The sequence below is a fragment of the Acipenser ruthenus genome, chromosome 36, assembly GCF_902713425.1.
Source record: "Acipenser ruthenus chromosome 36, fAciRut3.2 maternal haplotype, whole genome shotgun sequence".
Lineage (NCBI taxonomy): Eukaryota > Metazoa > Chordata > Actinopteri > Acipenseriformes > Acipenseridae > Acipenser > Acipenser ruthenus.
The window spans coordinates 10,795,310-10,814,991 of NC_081224.1; the positions used below are offsets into that span (position 1 = coordinate 10,795,310).

General features: G+C 41.9%; 1 protein-coding gene across 1 annotated transcript in view; it reads right to left on the reverse strand.

Annotated features, from left to right (window-relative positions):
- LOC117966852 (potassium channel subfamily T member 2-like) overlaps positions 1 to 17,664 on the reverse strand; it is a 95,616-nt gene extending 77,952 nt beyond the window's left edge. Inside the window, exon 1 of the mRNA XM_059007956.1 lies at positions 17,125 to 17,664. Coding sequence (XP_058863939.1) covers positions 17,125 to 17,213 — 89 coding nt within the window. The 5' untranslated portion in view covers positions 17,214 to 17,664. The remainder of the gene's footprint in view (positions 1 to 17,124) is intronic.
- Between the last annotated feature and the right edge of the window lie 2,018 nt (positions 17,665 to 19,682).

The window sequence follows — 19,682 nt, forward strand, 5'->3', positions numbered from 1 at the left end:
AGGCTGCGTTGAGTTTGTGGGCTTGACAGAGATGAACGAGTTCTTTGTAGTGGACTCTTATTAAACAGAAAGACAAGGGCTACCCTGCACTGTGATAGTGATGTGTTCGCTCCCCCCCTGCATCTCCCTAGAAGTGGAAGCAAACCAACCGACATTTTCAATGATGGGGGACACTTAACCCATGGAAAGATCTCCAGTTAGAAAAACTGATGTATGGAAATAGATTATTCCTATATTGTTAACATTGAGGATGTCATTGAAAAAAAACCCATCAAATATGGAATTGATGTCACGGGCAGACGTGGCGGTATCAAGGCGAGCTTCTGGGCACGTTTCTATAGCGCCTTTCATCACAAGGGTCCCCAAAGCGCTCCACACACAAAGAACAATACAATTGTCCAATTAAAAACAGCGGAATACGAAACTGAATAACACTGAAATTAAAACAAGACAAAAACAATGGTTTTAAATGTCAAATTAAAAAAAAAAAAAAGCCAGTTTGCAAAACTCCGTTCACTGACAGAAGGAGGCAGAGCATTCTATAATCTCGGAGCTTTACAATGTGGGAGGACAGGAAATGGAGTCTTCTAGCTAAGCAGCAGCAGCAGCAGCAGCAGCAGTCAGTGTTATTTTGAAAGCAGGTGATGCAGCCAGCAGACAGTGTAATGGGAACATTGCCCCACAGCCATTTGCGTTGTTTGATATGATTTGTGCTTCCAGAACACAGGTCTGTGCTCTGTGGTGCAGTGTGACCACTCGCTGACAGAGAAATTAAAGGCTGGTCACAAATCTGCCTGGCTTTCAAAACACAGAATCAGAACTCGGAATCAGAACTCGGAATCAGAACTCGGAATCAGAACACAGAAGAACGCAGAATCAGAACGCAGAATCAGAACTCAGAATCTCTCCTGTCTAGGCAGGTCATTTGATGGTGTGTTGGTTATTTATTTCAGTTTGGCAGGGATGGGGTTAACTCCATCCCTGCCACACACGGGTGCGGAATGTGTCTGGATCTTAATTGAGTAATTGATCATCAATCACGCCCCAGCCACTTGGTGTAAAAAGAGGAGAAAGCCTTTCTTTTTGAGGCGTGGTTCTGAATTGTTTAGTGATGGCGAATGCCCAGCAGGAACGCTGGTGTTTATGTCCAGATTTGTTCTGTGAATCTTTTTATTTTGGCCCCTGCCATCAGCATTGTTTAATTAAGGCCACGTAAAACCCAAGCACACGAAGATTAATGTTTACCACTATCTGACAATCTGATAGCAACTGAAGCTTAATGCCAGCCTCTCCTGATTAGAAAAAAACTCAGATGAGCTCCCCTAATAACGAAGGCTATTGTCATGTGTTAATTAAAATGTTTATTAAGGGGGCTTCCAATTAGGACTCATTCAAGTTCATTGTTTTAATTGAAGAGTAAGAAGGTGCTTGTCGATGGATATTTGAATTCAAAGGTTTTTCCAGCTCGGTGGAGCCTGGACCATTTCAGAAAGTTATTGTATAACGAGCGACTGTACATCCCAGCTGACTCCTTTCCACAAAGACAGAACAGCACTGTCTGTAGAAATCAGCTCAGCCGCTGTAAATAATCCAAATTCAATTGAATTTCCTCTAGATCACCAAACTAGACAGAATGTTACAGTTATCCCAGATGGAATATGTGCTGTATGCAGCTGTGATGGACGATTTATCTGAACGATGAGTGAAATTAATTTTACAGATCCATTCTACACTACCAGACAGGTGCAGGCATAGCCAGATTACTCAGAAATAAATACAACATGTTTTCATTTCGGTTTCATTTGCCAGAGATTCACGAAGCCAGCAGGAGACAGTGTGATGTATTTGAGCGATTTGGGTTTAGTTACAAAGACTAAATCCTTTATGTACAGGGACAACGGTCTCAGATCCCCAGTACAGCACTGAGTTCTCTATACTAGACTGTATTGAATTTTGCTGTCTCTCAGATCCCCAGTACAGCACTGAGTTCTCTATACTAGACTGTATTGAATTAGCTGGCTCTCAGATCTCCAGTACAGCTCTGAGTTCTCTATACTAGACTGTATTGAATTAGCTGGCTCTCAGATCTCCAGTACAGCACTGAGTTCTCCATACTAGACTGTATTGAATTAGCTGGCTCTCAGATCTCCAGTACAGCACTGAGTTCTCTATACTAGACTGTATTGAATTAGCTGGCTCTCAGATCCCCAGTACAGCACTGAGTTCTCTATACTAGACTGTATTGAATTAGCTGGCTCTCAGATCTCCAGTACAGCAATGAGTTCTCTATACTAGACTGTATTGAATTAGCTGGCTCTCAGATCCCCAGTACAGCACTGAGTTCTCCATACTAGACTGTATTGAATTAGCTGGCTCTCAGATCTCCAGTACAGCACTGAGTTCTCTATACTAGACTGTATTGAATTAGTTGCTCTCAGATCCACAGTACAGCACTGAGTTCTCTATACTAGACTGTGTTGAATTAGCTGGCTATCAGATCCCCAGTACAGCGCTGATGTTTACAGAATGAAACTGGTATAAAATTAAGATCTAGTACTGCATGTCTGATTCACAAGAGTTGACGTTAGCTGAACCTTTACCAGTTGTAATAACTATAGTTCTGCATTTAATAACTACAGTATATGCATACCTAGCAAGAGGAGGATAATATCTGAACGCACAAGTCCCCTTCGGTCTCGAGTTTTTAATTTCATCTGTAAACATTTTAAAAACAGTTTGTGTGAACTCTATGGAGTTCAAGAAGCTGCCCTGCCATAACTGAAAAAAAAAAACTCCAACACATACATGCATTATAAAACAGATACAGAGATAGGAAACTTAACCCGTCACAATCATGCACGCTCTGACCGAAGGGGGCTACATAAGAAAGCAAAATAACCGTACAGACCTGGGCGACCAATCCCAAGAAGGCTCTTTCCTGAGCGGTGAAGGTGTGACGGAGGTCCGGCTGCAGGACACTAGTTTGGAAGACATGCCTGTCCTGGGCTCCGGTCTCTCCTCCCTGTGTTTGTGTGTCTCTCCTCCAGCCGGTGCTGAGTGCCCAGCTCGTTGCCGGTGCTTTCCCTTCTCCACGGTGCGTCTCTCAAAGCGAGGAGCTGCTGCCTTGTCTACACTTGTCTCGATGCGCCTCTGGCCTCTAATCTAAGCCGTCTGAGCTGCTCCCCTGAGGTTGGGAGCATCAGAGAGAAATATTGAGCTACTTTGCTGGGGAAATGTCCCCCGACGCAGAGCTTTTATGGTGGCGCTTAACTCAAGAAAGCCAAGCGGTCGCCTGGGGAAAGGGGATGGGGGTATTGTTTATAAATGCAGTCAGACACCGCAGTCAGTACTGCAGCTTGGGTTTTATGCTGGAACGGCATAGCATCTAAAAGGTGTTAAATCCACACTTGTTTTCATGAAGACACTGAAAAAGACTTCTAGCCGTTCCTCGTTGCATGTTATTTTTCTTTTAGCGTGTCTAAACTCAGCACTGCTGAGTGTTTAATAATTACAGATGACACTTCTTTTCAACGGCAGGTCATTGATCTGTTCCTGATAATATTGTCACCATGCATGCTCCCTTTGAAGCGATAGTAAAAGGAGTTGACTGTAGTTGTAACAAAACACTAATGCAAATTATTATTATTTATTTCTTAGCTGACGCCCTTATCCAGGGCGACTTACAATTGTTATAAGATATCACATTATTTTTACATATAATTACCCATTTATACAGTTGGGTTTTTACTGGAGCAATCTAGGTAAAGTACCTTGCTCAAGGGTACAGCAGCAGTGTCCCCCACCTGGGATTGAACCCACGCCCCTCCCGTCAAGAGTCCAGAGCCCTCACCACTACTCCACAATGCTGCCAGATCAAAGAAATATTAAAGAATACTGGGATGTTGTTTAAAACATATATATTTTCTCAAGTCTTAGCTTGAAACTCACACTATCCCTGTACCCAGCCCTGGGTTTCAGAGCTCCCCTCGTTCAGGTATAATATTGAAATGATCAGCTGCCAGGCGTTTGAACAATCAGACCCTGCTGTGAATGATCTCACCTCTCACCAAGGCATCATTAAGTGACAGCTGTAGGTTTACTAACAGGAGTGGTTCATGCAGCTGTAAGGGAGGGACAGTTTATTTAACATCAGACTCCTGGCTGGGGTACAGAGACACAAGTGTAGAGTACAAATCAAAGGAGGTTACGAGGGGGTTGTGTAATGCACTGGTGAGATGGCTCTTAGTCCAGTTCTGGTCACCACAGTATCAAAAGGACAGAGAGTCCAGCGAAGAGGAACCACACTAATCCCAGGGCTTAAAGGAATGAGCTACGAAGACAGGCTGAAAGAACAGAATCTATACAGCCTGGAACAACAAAGCATTAGCTGGGACTTGACTGAAGTCTTTCAAATCTTAAAAGGAGTTGACATAATTAACCCCAACCAATTTATTATTAGTATTAGTTTATTTAGCAGACGCCTTTATCCAAGGCGACTTACAGAGACTAGGGTGTGTGAACTATGCATCAGCTGCAGAGTCACTTACAACTACGTCTCACCCGAAAGACGGAGCACAAGGAGGTGAAGTGACTTGCTCAGGGTCACACAATGAGTCAGTGGCTGAGGTGGGATTTGAACCTGGGACCTCCTGGTTACAAGCCCTTTTCTTTAACCACTGGACCACACAGCCAACCAATACTTTAAGAGCAGCACAGAAACCAGGACCAGAGGACACAGCTGGAAATGAAGTGGAGATTTTACAACATTCAGCAGAGCGGACTGCACCAGGAGCTCATCAAGAATCTGACCGCAAGCATTAAAACACAGCTTTGATAAAAACAAACCTGCCTGCTTTGTGCTGGGTATTGCACCCACTTACTCAAATGAATGAAGCCTTGAGGCACCCAGGGCCCATTCCAGGCTCTGCTGGGCTAAACGATGGATTGCCGACCCCGGGTTCAACTGCTTCAACTCAGGCAATTGTCCCGACTTTGAGACCTAAGGGCATAGCTAAGAGAGAGCAATAGTCACTGCTGGGTGAAGACGGCATGGCTGTGTATTAATGGTCCATTATCAATGAGGCCAATTCAATTGGCAGCAGGACTATCACCCAGGTCACATGTGAGATGACCCCTTCTCTTAAAGGAGCAACAGCATTATTTGGCGGTATTGTTTGAATATTTAGGGGTGGATCAATGCACTGATTTGTCATGATTTCTAGGGGCTTGCGTGTTTAGTCTGGCAGCGCAGGTCACAGGGCAGTTAGCTAGCTTCTAGAATCTCGGCAAGTCTTCATTACATCTGAATCTACAGCTAAGGCCCGATAGAATTAACGGATTCTGCTTCACAAAGTCGAACGAAACCAGCTGAATAATGTGGCAGTAACATGTTGAATTACACATCGCTTTGGAGTTTTCCATATACTTAACGAAAAATGTGACATTTCGAAATCTAAAATGAAATACTGTGCTACTATTATGGCTTCTGGTACACTTTTGCGATGTCATTTTGTAGTTTCTTTGATTACATGTTAAATAAAAGAACAAATTATGTTCATATGTTTTTTTGATTTTGTCTCAATCCTAAAATTCTAGGTGATACAAAACCTTTGGCCATGGTTGTAAAAAATTAAACAAAATACCTTGTAATAACATTTTGACAAAGAAGTCATTTTAAACTGCAGATTTATCAAGGTCTTTAAACAGAAATACAATTTTATATCTTTGTAAAATAAAGTCTTCTCAAAATGTCATTTTGGAGGCTGTTACTAAGTGGTTATATTTTACTTTCAAAAAAAAAAATTGTGATAGGGCTTTAATTCTGGAGTTTTCTTTTATTTAAAGAAAGGTTTTCTTCATAAAATACAGTTTGATACTGGCCTATATAAGACTCTTCCATTGATCTCTTACCACGACAGCGATACCTGTGTCTTTTCACAGCTACTCTCTCCGCAGATCCCTGGGGTTGAAATCTACAAGCAGTCTCACCTTTTCGCACTTCTGTCTAATAAGCAATTCCCATCACTGACTTCAGCAAAAAAAAAAAAAAAAAGGGTTATTCGTGTTTTGGGAAATCCTCTAATTTCCTTTGCAACGAAGTGAGTTATTTTTAACATGCTGTGAATTCCCTTTCCTCGCAGCGAGAACCGTCCCTGTTAACAGCACAAACCCAGCCGTGCCGACTCGCTGTCTATAAGGGCTTGTTCATGCTGCCCTGATTTCAGAAGAGAGTGTGTGTCTCAGTGTGTCTGTGCGTGTGTGTGTGTCTGTGTCCATCTTCTTAAAGCCCAGCTGTATAGTATCTGATCTTCCCACGCTAGGTTCATTCATTCATTCAGCAGTGCACAGTGTATTTCTAGCCAGCCTTTATCGAAGGGCTCCACAGACACCGCTGTATTTCACAGAGCGCAGGGGGACCAGGTCTGGAAGACTAAACTGCCTGCGTGACAGAAGACCTTCATTTGTATGGTAATCCCTGCTTCGGGTAAGAGCTCTGCTGAGAATTGCATTTACGCTCCCAGACTGGAGGTTGGCATTTTATTAAATGCTTGCTGTTCAGAAAAACACCAAAGCATCCCTGATTGTTCTGGCGCTGTGATGAATGCATAGTGTCGTGTGTCTCAGTGTGGCACACAGTGTGGAGGGTGTGATGCCATTTGCACGTGGAACATGAGAGCGACAGGAAGCCATTCAGCCCACCAGCGCTCGTCCGATTCCTGGTAGCTGATTGATCTCAGAACTCAAAAGTCAGGTCTTAAAGGATCCCAGTGATTCAGCATCAACATGACTAGGTAACCCATCCCATCCCCTCACCACTCTTTGTGTGAAAAAGAGTCTCCTTCAGCAGCATGACTAGGTAACCCATTCCATCCCCTCACCACTCTCTGTGTGAAGAGTCTCCTTCAGCAACATGACTAGGTAACCCATTCCATCCTCTCACCACTCTCTGTGTGAAGAAGAGTCTCCTTCAGCAACATGACTAGGTAACCCATTCCATCCCCTCCCCACTCTCTGTGTGAAGAAGAGTCTCCTTCAACAACATGACTAGGTAACCCATTCCATCCCCTCACCACTCTCTGTGTGAAGAAGAGTCTCCTTCAGCAACATGACTAGGTAACCCATTCCATCCCCTCACTACTCTCTGTGTGAAGAAGAGTCTCCTATCCTCGGTATTAATTCTGTCTCCACTTAATTTCCAGCTGTGTCCAAACTATTGGATAGTGTAACTTAGTCTATGACTTCCACTCCTGGTCTTTGTTCCAACCCTGTTCTAAATGGTTTTGATTGAATCAATTGAACCTCCATCCAGACCCTGAGGTACTTCATTATAGCATTGTAGCTGTTAAACCTGGAGTGGAATGCCCCTCCAGGATCGGGATTGATTGGAAACCCCTGGTCTACGCTATAACAACATAAGAACGTTTGCTAATGAGAGCAGGCAATACAGGACACTACACAAGGCTTTTTCAATTGAAGATGGTCATTCCGACACTGGGCTTGAATATATAGTAACGTATCGCTGTTAAAAATGAGAGTGTGGAGCTAGAGACATTGAAGCTGATGACTTCCCAGCGGTGATTCAATTGTTAATGAATGCATTCATTAATGTGGAGATATTGGTCCTTTATGAAGAGGATGAATGAAATCTAGGGCAAATTTTGGCTCTCAGGATATTAAAATAAAGGTAATATCCTGTCAGGGGACTTGGTTTGGAGAGTTTTTTTTTTTTTACATCACAGCTATCATGCGAGAAGCTCATCCGCTCCCCTAATAAACAGAGCTAGATTATAGCAGGGTTCTGCTCACAACGTCTTCCTGTGAAATCTTCTAACCCATTCTGATAAAGCTAGACCAAAGGTGGCAGCTGTTCTGTTGGGACTGCCTAGTTGAGAGGAGCTCACTAAAATGATCAGCCATCTAAAAGAAACTACAGTCCTCATTCAGTAAAAGGGAGGGATTTTTCCCTTTTCACTGGCTGTTAACTGTGTGGTATGTGTTTTTCCCAGATTGCTGTCGTATTCAATCAAAGTTTTAGCTGGAAAAAAATACCACACACTAAATACCTCATTAGCACGCACCACCCCCAGTTAACACGTGGTATTTTACTGCACGTTACCACAATGCTTCCCATTCAGCATCTAGTAAAGGCCATTAATTCAATGCAGATGAATGAGGATCAGTAAAAACTCCTGCGTGTTATTTAACCCGAGATAAATCCCATTTACTGTGAGGAATCAGGAATAGTTTAAAACAACAGCAGCGCCCTTTAGTGAACGAGGACCTAGAAATCAATGACAAACGCTTCGACTGAAAGTCTTTTTCAGTGTCTTATGGATGGATAATATTCATCTCATCCCGTGCACAGACCCTATGGCTTAGTTAGAAAATGAAAAACCTTTTTTTTTTTAGGTTTAGTCCAATGTTTTTTTTTTTTTTTTGCAATTCATGAGAAGTTAAGCTGTGCTGGGTCTGGTGTGTCTTGCTATGACAGATATGACTTCACACAGTCTGAGCAGCCAGGACCCATACTGTAAGAGATGACGTCTCTTGTAATAACAGGCAGCCTACACACAACGTAGTAATATAACCCGAACAAGTCTGTAGGTCTGCGGAACAAGAACAGAATCCAAGTAGCTGATCTGATCCCCGCTTTCAGAAATGTCCCGTACCAGCACACAGAGGCAGGGGCGTAACTGGTTTTGAAGTGGAGGGACACTGCCTTCTCCTCTCTGCTTGAGATCACCCACAATGCATTGCGCTCCAATGCTACCTCGGTTGATTGGCGTTTCCGCTGGGTCCCAGTAGAGACTCTATACTAACTATACAAATAAATGATTGAGAAATAAAAGTTTTAGTACTGCTGCAATGCGAGGAGGGGACATGTCCCCGTTGTTGAAGGCGTGAGGGGGGACATGTTCCCCTCGTCCCCCGTCTAAACTAGGTTAAAGAAAGTTTCTGCAGGGAATTTCTCAGGAAGTCGTTTACTGCATCACGTCCTGGGTCACTTCCCCTCAGCAGTGTCTTCTGGGTCATGTCACTGGCTGCAAGCTTGTCAGTCAATAGGGGAAGCGGCTGATTGGTTACTGACAGGAAAGAAGGTATCGAAGGGGTGGGAACAAGGTCACCCTCCAGGCGACCTGAAAGCACGGCTTCCAAACAGAGATTTCTTTAACCAAGTGCACCATATCGTGTTTCATAAAAAAAAACTGCACCCTGAGACCAATACAGCTGAAGCACCCAGTTTAACAACCCGACGAGAAATAAATGGCAAAATATACTTTGCAAACAGCTTTCAGCGTCTACAAACGAGAGGGAGGGTGGAGAACGTCTGTGGCGAAGTTAAGAGCCCCGAGCTCTCTGGTGTGTTTGTGTCGATTTGTCGGCAGAATTAAACTGTCAGGATCGATTAGAGGGAGTTTATCTGTTGATTCACAGACAGGGAGAAGGAAGGAAAGCCACTTAACTTCAGGAGGAGATGATGTCTTAAATCAGGTTTAACCCTCGCTACACTTGTAAGCGAGTGTGTTCTGGTTGTGACAGTCCTCCTCCGAGCAGCTGATGAGTTAATAATGCTGCCAGCATAAGGCACGTACTTCTCTCTCGACTACAGAGCTGGCTCTTTTGATTAATGAAGATGTAATGTGTTTGACGCCCTGCAGATGTCTTGGGCGAAATACAGATTCCATTAGTAGCAAAAACCATTGCAGAGCGTCTCTACTGAAATACTGACAACGTTGTACTTTTAAATAGACCAGACACTTGCATAACTTTTTGTTAAAAGCTCCTTACACATGCTAGTTTATTTCTTTTGAACTGACAGAATAACAGGTTGTAATGTGTACATGGTTTCAAAAAGTAATCCTATACAGTTCCAAGTTACTTGTACAAAACTGTATTTAGCTACCGTAACCTCTCCCTGAAGAAATCTATCTAATTCCAGTTATGGTTACAAATACTGTAGTTACTTCTCAGACACAGTGATATGTTTGTTTCGGTTTGGTCGGGCTGCAGCTTGAAATATTCTCTGAAGATCCAGCTGTCGAACCCACTCGCTTCCTCCTCCGACGTCATTTTCTAGCAAGACGTTGTGAAAAGCACGCTTCTGTCACATGGAAGGTTTGGCCAGCACTGTTGAAGCCCTTTCTGATTTCCACGTCATGCATTAAACGTAATGCGTCAGATTACAGCAACGAGTTACTTGTTCAATTACATCCCGAACCGTCCACTGCTTTGAAAACCCGACAGCGCGGATGTTCCGTGTGATGTCATCATGTCTACTTTCACACGAGTTCAGAGGCAGCTCCTCGGTTCTATTTGCATGCCACAGATGCAGCCCAGTCGAGATGGATCACAGTGACCTTATCTATGGTGCCATCTAGTGCTCTGTCCCTTTGGATTAAGTTTCCTTTTGCTTTGCTGGCAATACACTGACTGTGCACTAGGTGGCGCTGGCGCTTGCTAATATGTACAGACACTCTGGCTCATCTAGTCTACCTGTCTATGGCAGGAAAGTAGAGCTGAAGAGCAGCTCCTGAACTCTTTACCAATGCATCTTAACACAGACTGAAAAAAACAAAAGCAGGATTTGGGTAAAATTAGCAATAAGAAACAAGCAGGATGCTTACAGAGGCAAGGAGGCAACTAAGTAAATATAAAAATAACTACATATGCAGCTGATGCATAGTTCACACACTCTAGTCTCGTATCTTGTAAAGCGCTGTGTGATGGTGGTCCACTATGAAAGGCGCTATATAAAATTAAAGATTATTATTATTATTATTATTATTATTATTATTATTATTATTATTATTATTATTATATAATTAGAAGCAATATTCGTATCTTTTATACCAGAAAACAAAAAACATGTCATTTGAAGGTGTTTTTTTTTTTTTAAACAAAGCTAACAATCTCATCCTATTAAACACTCAATAGTTCTGAATTTAGACCAAGGAAAACAGAATAAAATTCAAATGACAAAAGTTTTCCCTAGAAGTCTTTTTCAAGGCTTCCGGTCGACACGTTTGTCCTTGGGTTTATTAAGTTTCTTGTGCTATTTCTAAAAGCTAATAATAATATGTTCACTTATACACGCTCACCACGCTAAACCTGCACAGTAATTTTACAGTTATTTCATACTTTCCCTGCGCATTTACGCATACCATGGTGTGCCGTGTTTTTAAATATCCTTTACCATAGCTCTCTGGGCTTTACAATGCTTCACCGTGCTTTATTACACTTTTCCTATGGTAAGCTTTTATGAAACTTGTATTTGAATACCCCTGTGTGTTTTCAAACACACACAGAGAAGATATACGCTCAGGGGCGCACGCTGCGTTGATAAATCAGGGCCGATGTTTCAAAGCTGAAGAGGAGGTGAACGATTTCTCCAGGCAGCTCTGAAGAGACGCGGCATTAATTTGGCAGACGTGGTCTATTTGTGAGCACGCCCACCTCATGGCCAGATTAATCCACCCTACACTGTTCCGCAGACCCCGGTCGATGCAGAAACAGCCACCAGAGTCTCGTTTGTATACTCTGAATGTCAGCGCATTACTCTACAAGTCAGTAATAGCGACAAAACACTGTCCTGTAGGCTGTGCTGGAGATCATTAGGGCGTTGTTTGGGACTGCTGAACTAATGTGCCTGTCATTCTTAGCGCCGTGTGTGTGTGAAAGAGTTTGAGTCTGTTAAAAAGGGGCATTTTCTTCTACACGAATTAGGGGCATATACTACGAGAATGATTACGTTTTCGGCAGTGCGAATAGTCAAGTTAGAAATAGGCGACCAGTCGTCCCTTTAAAAAATAAAACGTAATAAAAAATCATGTGTTTGATCATGTCAAAAAAGGTGTAGTTTTGTAAGACTGATTTCTGTGCAAGATGTTTTAACAGTGCTTCAATTTTTTAAAATTTTTTTTATTATTAAAGTTTTCAAACGTATTTTACATATTAAGGGATTGAAACCGCGACTGCACTGCCGTCCGTCTGAAACCGCGCGCCTCACCATTTCACTGAGCTTCAATTCAGCTGAATGCAAAACAAACACAGACACTGCCCAAAAATACTGCACTGCTGCGATTAGTCGACTACCAGTTTGTGACTTTTCTAGTCGACTATTCGGTGTTTTCCCTGGTTGGTCATGTTTTATTTTAACCCTATGTTGCAAACTTCAAAACTAACATCTATCTATCTATATCTATATTATGATGATGATGATGATGATGATGATGATGATGATGTCTCTCAACTCTAACATTGATAGGTGATGCATCACTTTTGTCCACAGCTGTATTTGATAAGGTCTGGCGCTCTTTTTGTGACGATGCTGTTTCATGACACTTTTTCTCAGTTTATTGCTGTTCTAGAATATCGTGTTAATAGTTTGGAACATCACTCCCGACGTTCTGAAACGTGACGTGGAGTCCAGTCCTCCAGCACCGGGTTCTGAGATGGACTGTCGCTTCACTATTTGTCTAGTCCGTGTTACGCCTGCTTCGGGTCACAGAAAGCAAACAAGTCATGTTGTGAGATATTTGCATTGATTCCTTTACGAGCTTGTCTCTGCCTCAACCGATTGCAGCATCGTTGCACATGAAAGGACATCGTGTTAGAAGCAAATACAGTGTGCAATTAACCTTTAGATAGATAGATAGATATTCTTACTTCCCCTGGGGCTAAGAATCAAAACAGAATATATACTAGAACCCAGATATTGATACAGTACAGTATAACAGAAACCACAACATTTCCTAAACATCCTGCCTGTGTTCTTTCCCAGAGCAATAATAATATTGACGCAGCTGTTTTTGAACCATGTTTAAAACCATTTCATGCATGAAATATTGAAAATGTTCTGGACACATAAATATATGTTTTTATTGAATTTATTTTTTTTCCCCCCAATGCTGTATATGCGGAACAAATGGCATCCTCAGTTTGAGGTCATCGTGCATTTGCGTGTGCCGGATATTCCCATATAGAGACTAGAAGAGAGTGCTTTTCATCGGTCCCCATATGAGTGTGTCCTGCATGAAAGAGTTAATCTGACTCGATTTCGCTGGAACCCCGCGGTGAGCAAACATCAAAACCAACAGGGGCTCGGACACTAATGTTGAAATCGGGTTTAACCAGCTCCATTCGGACCCGGGCCTCCCGAGGAGACAGGTTTGTGAAGCTGGTGAATTAGCCCCGTTACGCCACCCTGCCTGCTAAATCACCTGACTGTGGAGATCCGCGAAGGGGCTGGTGCGACACAGCCCCGTGTGCTCGTTTCAAGCCTCGTTTCATTGGTGTTTAATCATTAACAGATGCGGAGCGCAGCGCTGCTCAGTCGATGCAGTGTAGCTGATGTCGGTCAGTCAGTGACCCGGTGTAATATACTTTTCTTTAGAGTTTTACCCAAACCTAACCCGCATTCCTTTAACCAATGATATCACTGCAGAGACACCTTGTCTGAAAAATCCTTCTTATCGCATATTGTATTCTAGTAGCATTTACACTCACTGTAAACGACACTATTTAAATATTGTGTTTGCACTGTAACCTTGTATTGCCCGGTGACACCTGCAAGTCATGAATAAAGGCGTTTGCCAAATAAACTAAACTAATAAGAACATAAGAACATAAGAAAGTTTACAAACGAAGGAGGCCATTCAGCCCATCTTGCTCGTTTGGTTGTTAGTAGCTTATTGATCCCAGAATCTCATCAAGCAGCTTCTTGAAGGATCCCAGGGTGTCAGCTTCAACAACATTACTGGGGAGTTGGTTCCAGACCCTCACAATTCTCTGTGTAAAAAAGTGCCTCCTATTTTCTGTTCTGAATGCCCCTTTATCTAATCTCCATTTGTGACCCCTGGTCCTTGTTTCTTTTTTCAGGTCGAAGAAGTCCCCTGGGTTGACATTGTCTATACCTTTTAGGATTTTGAATGTTTGAATCAGATCACCGCGTAGTCTTCTTTGTTCAAGACTGAATAGATTCAATTCTTTTAGCCTGTCTGCATACGACATGCCTTTTAAACCCGGGATAATTCTGGTTGCTCTTCTTTGCACTCTTTCTAGAGCAGCAATATCCTTTTTGTAACGAGGTGACCAGAACTGAACACAATATTCTAGGTGAGGTCTTACTAATGCATTGTAGAGTTTTAACATTACTTCCCTTGATTTAAATTCAACACTTCTCACAATATATCCGAGCATCTTGTTAGCCTTTTTTATAGCTTCCCCACATTGTCTAGATGAAGACATTTCTGAGTCAACATAAACTCCTAGGTCTTTTTCATAGTTCCCTTCTTCAATTTCACTATCTCCCATATGATATTTATAATGCACATTTTTATTGCCTGCATGCAATACTTTACACTTGTCTCTATTAAATGTCATTTGCCATGTGTCTGCCCAGTTCTGAATGCTGTCTAGATCATTTTGAATGACCTTTGCTACTTCAACAATGTTTGCCACTCCTCCTATTTTTGTGTCGTCTGCAAATTTAACGAGTTTGCTTACTATACCAGAATCAAAATCATTAATGTAGATTAGGAATAGCAGAGGACCTAATACTGATCCCTGTGGTACACCACTGGTTACCTCACTCCATTTTGAGGTTTCTCCTCTAATCAGTACTTTCTGTTTTCTACCTGTTAACCACTCCCTAATCCATGTGCATGCATTTCCTTGAATCCCTACTGCGTTCAGTTTGAGAATTAATCTTTTATGCGGGACTTTGTCAAAAGCTTTCTGGAAATCTAAATAGACCATGTCGTATGCTTTGCAGTTATCCATTTTCAATGTTGCATCCTCAAAAAAGTCAAGTAGGTTAGTTAGACACGATCTCCCTTTCCTAAAACCATGCTGGCTGTCTCCCAGGATATTGTTACCATATAGGTAATTTTCCATTTTGGATCTTATTATAGTTTCCATAAGTTTACATATAATAGAAGTCAGGCTTATTGGTATGTAGTTACCTGGTTCGATTTTGTCTCCCTTTTTGTGGATTGGTATTACGTTTGCTATTTTCCCGTCTGTCGGTACAACCCCTGTGTCAAGAGACTGTTGCATGATCTTGGTTAGCGGTTTGTAAATAACTTCTTTCATTTCTTTGAGTACTTTTGGGAGGATCTCATCTGGCCCAGGGGATTTGTTTATTTTAAGAGCTCCTAGTCCCTTTAACACTTCTGCCTCCGTTATGCTAAAGTTATTTAAAATTGGATAGGAACAGGTCACCATGTGGGGCGTGTTGTCCATGTCCTCCTTTGTAAAAACCTGTGAAAAGTAACCATTTAATATATTTGCTATTTTTTTTCTTCATCTATGATTTTTAATAATAATTAATGTAACGTATTTCTTGTTTTCGTGTATACAGACCTCTCTAGATATTTCACAGATCTTATAAAGCACTCGTTTGGTTAATTCGCTGTACAGGCATTCTGACGGTACATTGTAAAAGTCCTATATACACTGATTTTATTTATATAAATATATATATATTTTTGATGAGTAGAAAAATACAGAGGGGCCGCTGTGTATGAAAACAAAGTAGTTTGAAATGCAAGGCTTCTTGTATCAGTTAAAGAGGCGTTTTCTGCCTGTTATTTCATTTTAAACGTGTATGACTCTCAGTGGCTGTTTTACAATCCGTGGGATTTGTTCAGAAGCAACGTCCTCACACAGCAGCGCTATTAAATGCTGGTGTATTTATGCGCTTCAATGCGATTTTATTACACTTTCCTTAAAGACCGCGTGTTTGTTCGGCTTCAGTTCGAGGGATATTCTTCCAGCAATCACAGTTAAACTGCACTGTTAATGGGACGGAACTGATAAACACATTTACACGCTGTAAAAAAATAACCACACATGACCGCTCCGGTTACCCTGTTTATTATGAGCACATTTGATCCGAACCTCCCTGGTGATTCCAAGATATAGCCGTCAGTAACTCAGCCAATCAGCTGTCAGATAGGTCGCCATGACTTCTGGTATAACATGTGCACTTAAGCCCTAACAAATTAAAATCTATTTCGCATCAGCACATCTCAAAGCTAAAAATCGCAACGTGATGTACCGTGCGTACAAACACGTCTACGTTTTGCAGCACAGACTGGATTTATTATTCTATATATATATATATATTTTTTTTTATCACTAACGCGATCGATGAAACAGAATGTTAGCTTCTCGCACAAGTCTGACACACACCGAGACGAATCTGTTTGTTTCGCTCGTAAACAAGCCCGCAGACACACATAATAAAAACCGTGGTTTATGTGTTTGTGTTGTTGTACTTCTGCCTTCTTCAGCACCACGATTTAAAGGACGGGGCAATTAAACAAAGAAACAGCCGCCGTCATATTGTCAATAAGGCGACACTGTTCGGTCAGCACTGAATTTGAAAGCGAGAAAAGTTTAAATTGACGGAACATTGCTACCGTTATTTGCTTTGAGTGATTTGTTGAGATGCAGAAGCACCTACCAACCAAGCCCCCATCACCTGCTCTCTATAAAACCCACATAGGCTGTCTTTGCCCCAGTGACAAAAGAGGGCAGGTAAATTCGCCTTTTTTTATATAACAGAATGCATGCTTTATTTAACAAATGCATCAGTGTGTGATAATGGAAATCGTCCCACAAATAAAAAAAACGATGCTAACATTTTTTTTAAACATTATTATTATTATTATTGCAATGAGGAGCACGAAGCACCAGGGTTTAAAATGTACTGACAGGTTGGATCTGGTCATCCACACTGTCAGTGTCCTCCTCGCGATGCTCGAGTCGCTCTCAAATGGATTTGAAGAAGAAACCGTTTGAACGAGCTCTCGATTCCTCGTGTACCTGAAGGGGTTAAAAAGAATTGCAGCGATGAAGGGAAAGCGCCGGGTCTCCTTTCCGCACCATCAAACACACGTCGCCGGTGCCCCGAGAACGGGCTGCCCAGCCGGCTCAGTGCTTGTGGGGGAGACCGTGGCTGTTTCAGCCCCGCCGGTCTCTCTCAAGGCGAGACGAAATTAAAAAATAAAACGATGGGATTTATTTAATCCAACGTTTTTACAATTACCCTGCGCAGTATATTTCATTAGAACAGGAATTATATTATAAACAGTGCACCCCCTTTAACAAGTTCCCTACCTGTCGTCCGCTTGCCAGTCTCCAAGCAGCAGGTCTCGGAACCGGTACCGCGGCGGCAGCGGCAGAACCTCCTTCTCCAGTTCTGCCATGGTTCCCCAGGGACCGGCTTCTGCGGCTAGCAACACGCCGCTGGAGACAACACACCGCTCCGGGTCTCCAAAACAGCCGTCGACCGTTTCCTGAGGATTTTGAACTGGGGGAAGAGAAGCGAGTCTCGCAGAAACAAACACACACTCTCTCTCACTTCTTACGCGCTCACCAGTTGCTTACCCGCGCAGCTTTCTGTCGTGCACTGGATTCGTATAGCGCTTAAACCGGTCCTAGAAACAACACAGACAAACAGAGCGACCCCCCCCCCGTCCTGTTTTTACTATTGAGTGAAAACCGCTGCGTTTATCCTGTCGGCTGTTTGGGTTCAAATATTAGCGGTAGTTACCATGAAGCGCAGCAGCTGTTGCGCACGGAGTGTCTGCAAAGAGTCGACGTGTTTATTTAACGGTATAAACGACTGAGCGGCGTTATCATCTCTCAGATACACACTTCGGGATCATAAAAAAAAAAAAAAAAAACTAAAGCTGTTCAAATGTTTGCCAGACACTGTCTCCGGCTGTAGTACTATAGTGAGTGTGAGAAGAAAACACACACACCCCAGGATGCTGTGAATGTATCATCATCACCGCGTCCTACTCGTTTCAAATCCACACACACACACAGACATGCACACACTGTTTACATTGTAAAATACAGATGCATCGGCACGTGATTTACTTCATATATGTAAGTAAACACACACACACACACACACACGACGTCGTTTCTTACATAGGAATGGGTGCAAGACCTTCCAGTGAAGTACTAAGAGCTACAAACTGATTTTTATTGGAGTTTCAAAAACAGACTTTCAGTTAATAATAATAATAATAATAATAATAATAATAATAATAATAATTTGTTTTAGTGTTTAGAGTTCATCGCGTATAATATATAGGCTATAATCCTCAGAAACAGCAGTTTATATATATATATATATATTATAAAAGTACGTATTCCATTGCATCGACTTGCAAAAAGTAGACTACTTTTTAAAATGATTTTTGTTGATGTATTTCAGCACCTTTTCTACAGTGGACAGCGCCGCTGATGTGAAATCATTCGGTTTGTTGATACAGTACAGGATTTTCAGATCCGGTCTGTTAACATTGATGTACAGTCACTTATATCAATTAGCCATCATTAGCAGACGCTTTTATCCAAAGCGACTAACACAGAGCCTAGGGGGTGAACTCTGCATCAATTGCCGCTGCTGCAGAGTCACTTACAACAGAACCTCGGTTTTACGTCTTTTGGAAAGTCGTACAGACCATTTTGCCACGCGTATGAGACCTGAAATCGCATAGGGTCGGATAATGTTGAAAAATGTCGGAGTTCAGTTTTTACAGCTGTCTGCGCCTGACGTGTCGCATTCATCTGCGACAGAAGTATGAACCAGACCCTCATCCGACTGGGATCAAGCCTCTTTCTTTAACCACTGGCGCACCACGCCTACCAAATCGTCCTAGCTTCGTTGCACTTCGGAGACTATTTACAACGGAGTATTACAGGGAGTTATAAATGACACTTGTTTTTAGAATACCATATTCACTCAATAGACACATTTCTCCCGAGCTGTATATATCGCATACTCCTTTGCGCCGATGACCCATGGTTGTATGTTTGACACACCTTTATCTGAAACGGCGCCTCAGTGATTTAGTGAGCAGAGAACAGGCTACGTATAGCGACAGAATATATTTTTTTTATATCAGTATTCTCTTACTAGATCTTGTATTAGTTTTCCTCATCAGACAATTAACAGTTGAACATATTTACGAGACTAATAATAATAATAATAATAATAATAATAATAATAATAATAATAATAGGCGTATAGCTTAAAATTCAATTAACATTAATTAAAATTACAATTATGTAATGTGGTTTCTTTTTTTATTACTCACAAATCTGACTGGCACTGAGGTCATTGATTTTGCTGCATCTTTAAACGTGTCACATATTGTATAAAGACTGTATTTATAAAGCTAAAGATACAGAAAGGCCCCCGAAATTTGATTATGTTTTATGCTCTGGTCCTTGCAGGAGCAGGAGGTTATAAAGCAAAGCTAATTGAAAATGTCATTTTCAATATTTGCATAGAAAACTAAGGCTCGGTCCTGCAGCATAAGTACACAGAGATAAGTGACAAAATGGAAAAAAAAAAAAAGGCTGAAAAGAAAATGCCGCAGCGTAAATCAAACTGTCAGCAAGGCACCCACATTTCAATTTAAAAGTGAACGTAACCTGCCGAGGCAGAGCGCTGTGCTTTACAGGTCCCCGGTCTGAAATCAATTGCAAAAGTTTAATTAGGACTGCGTTGAAAATGCATGAAGCGAGAGGAGGCCTTGCACGGCGTCACACACGGGTTCCCATAGCAACCTGTCCGAACCCAAATAATAATAATAATAATAATAATAATAATAAATAATAATCCTCTAGACAAGACAACGTTATTAATTGAAAAA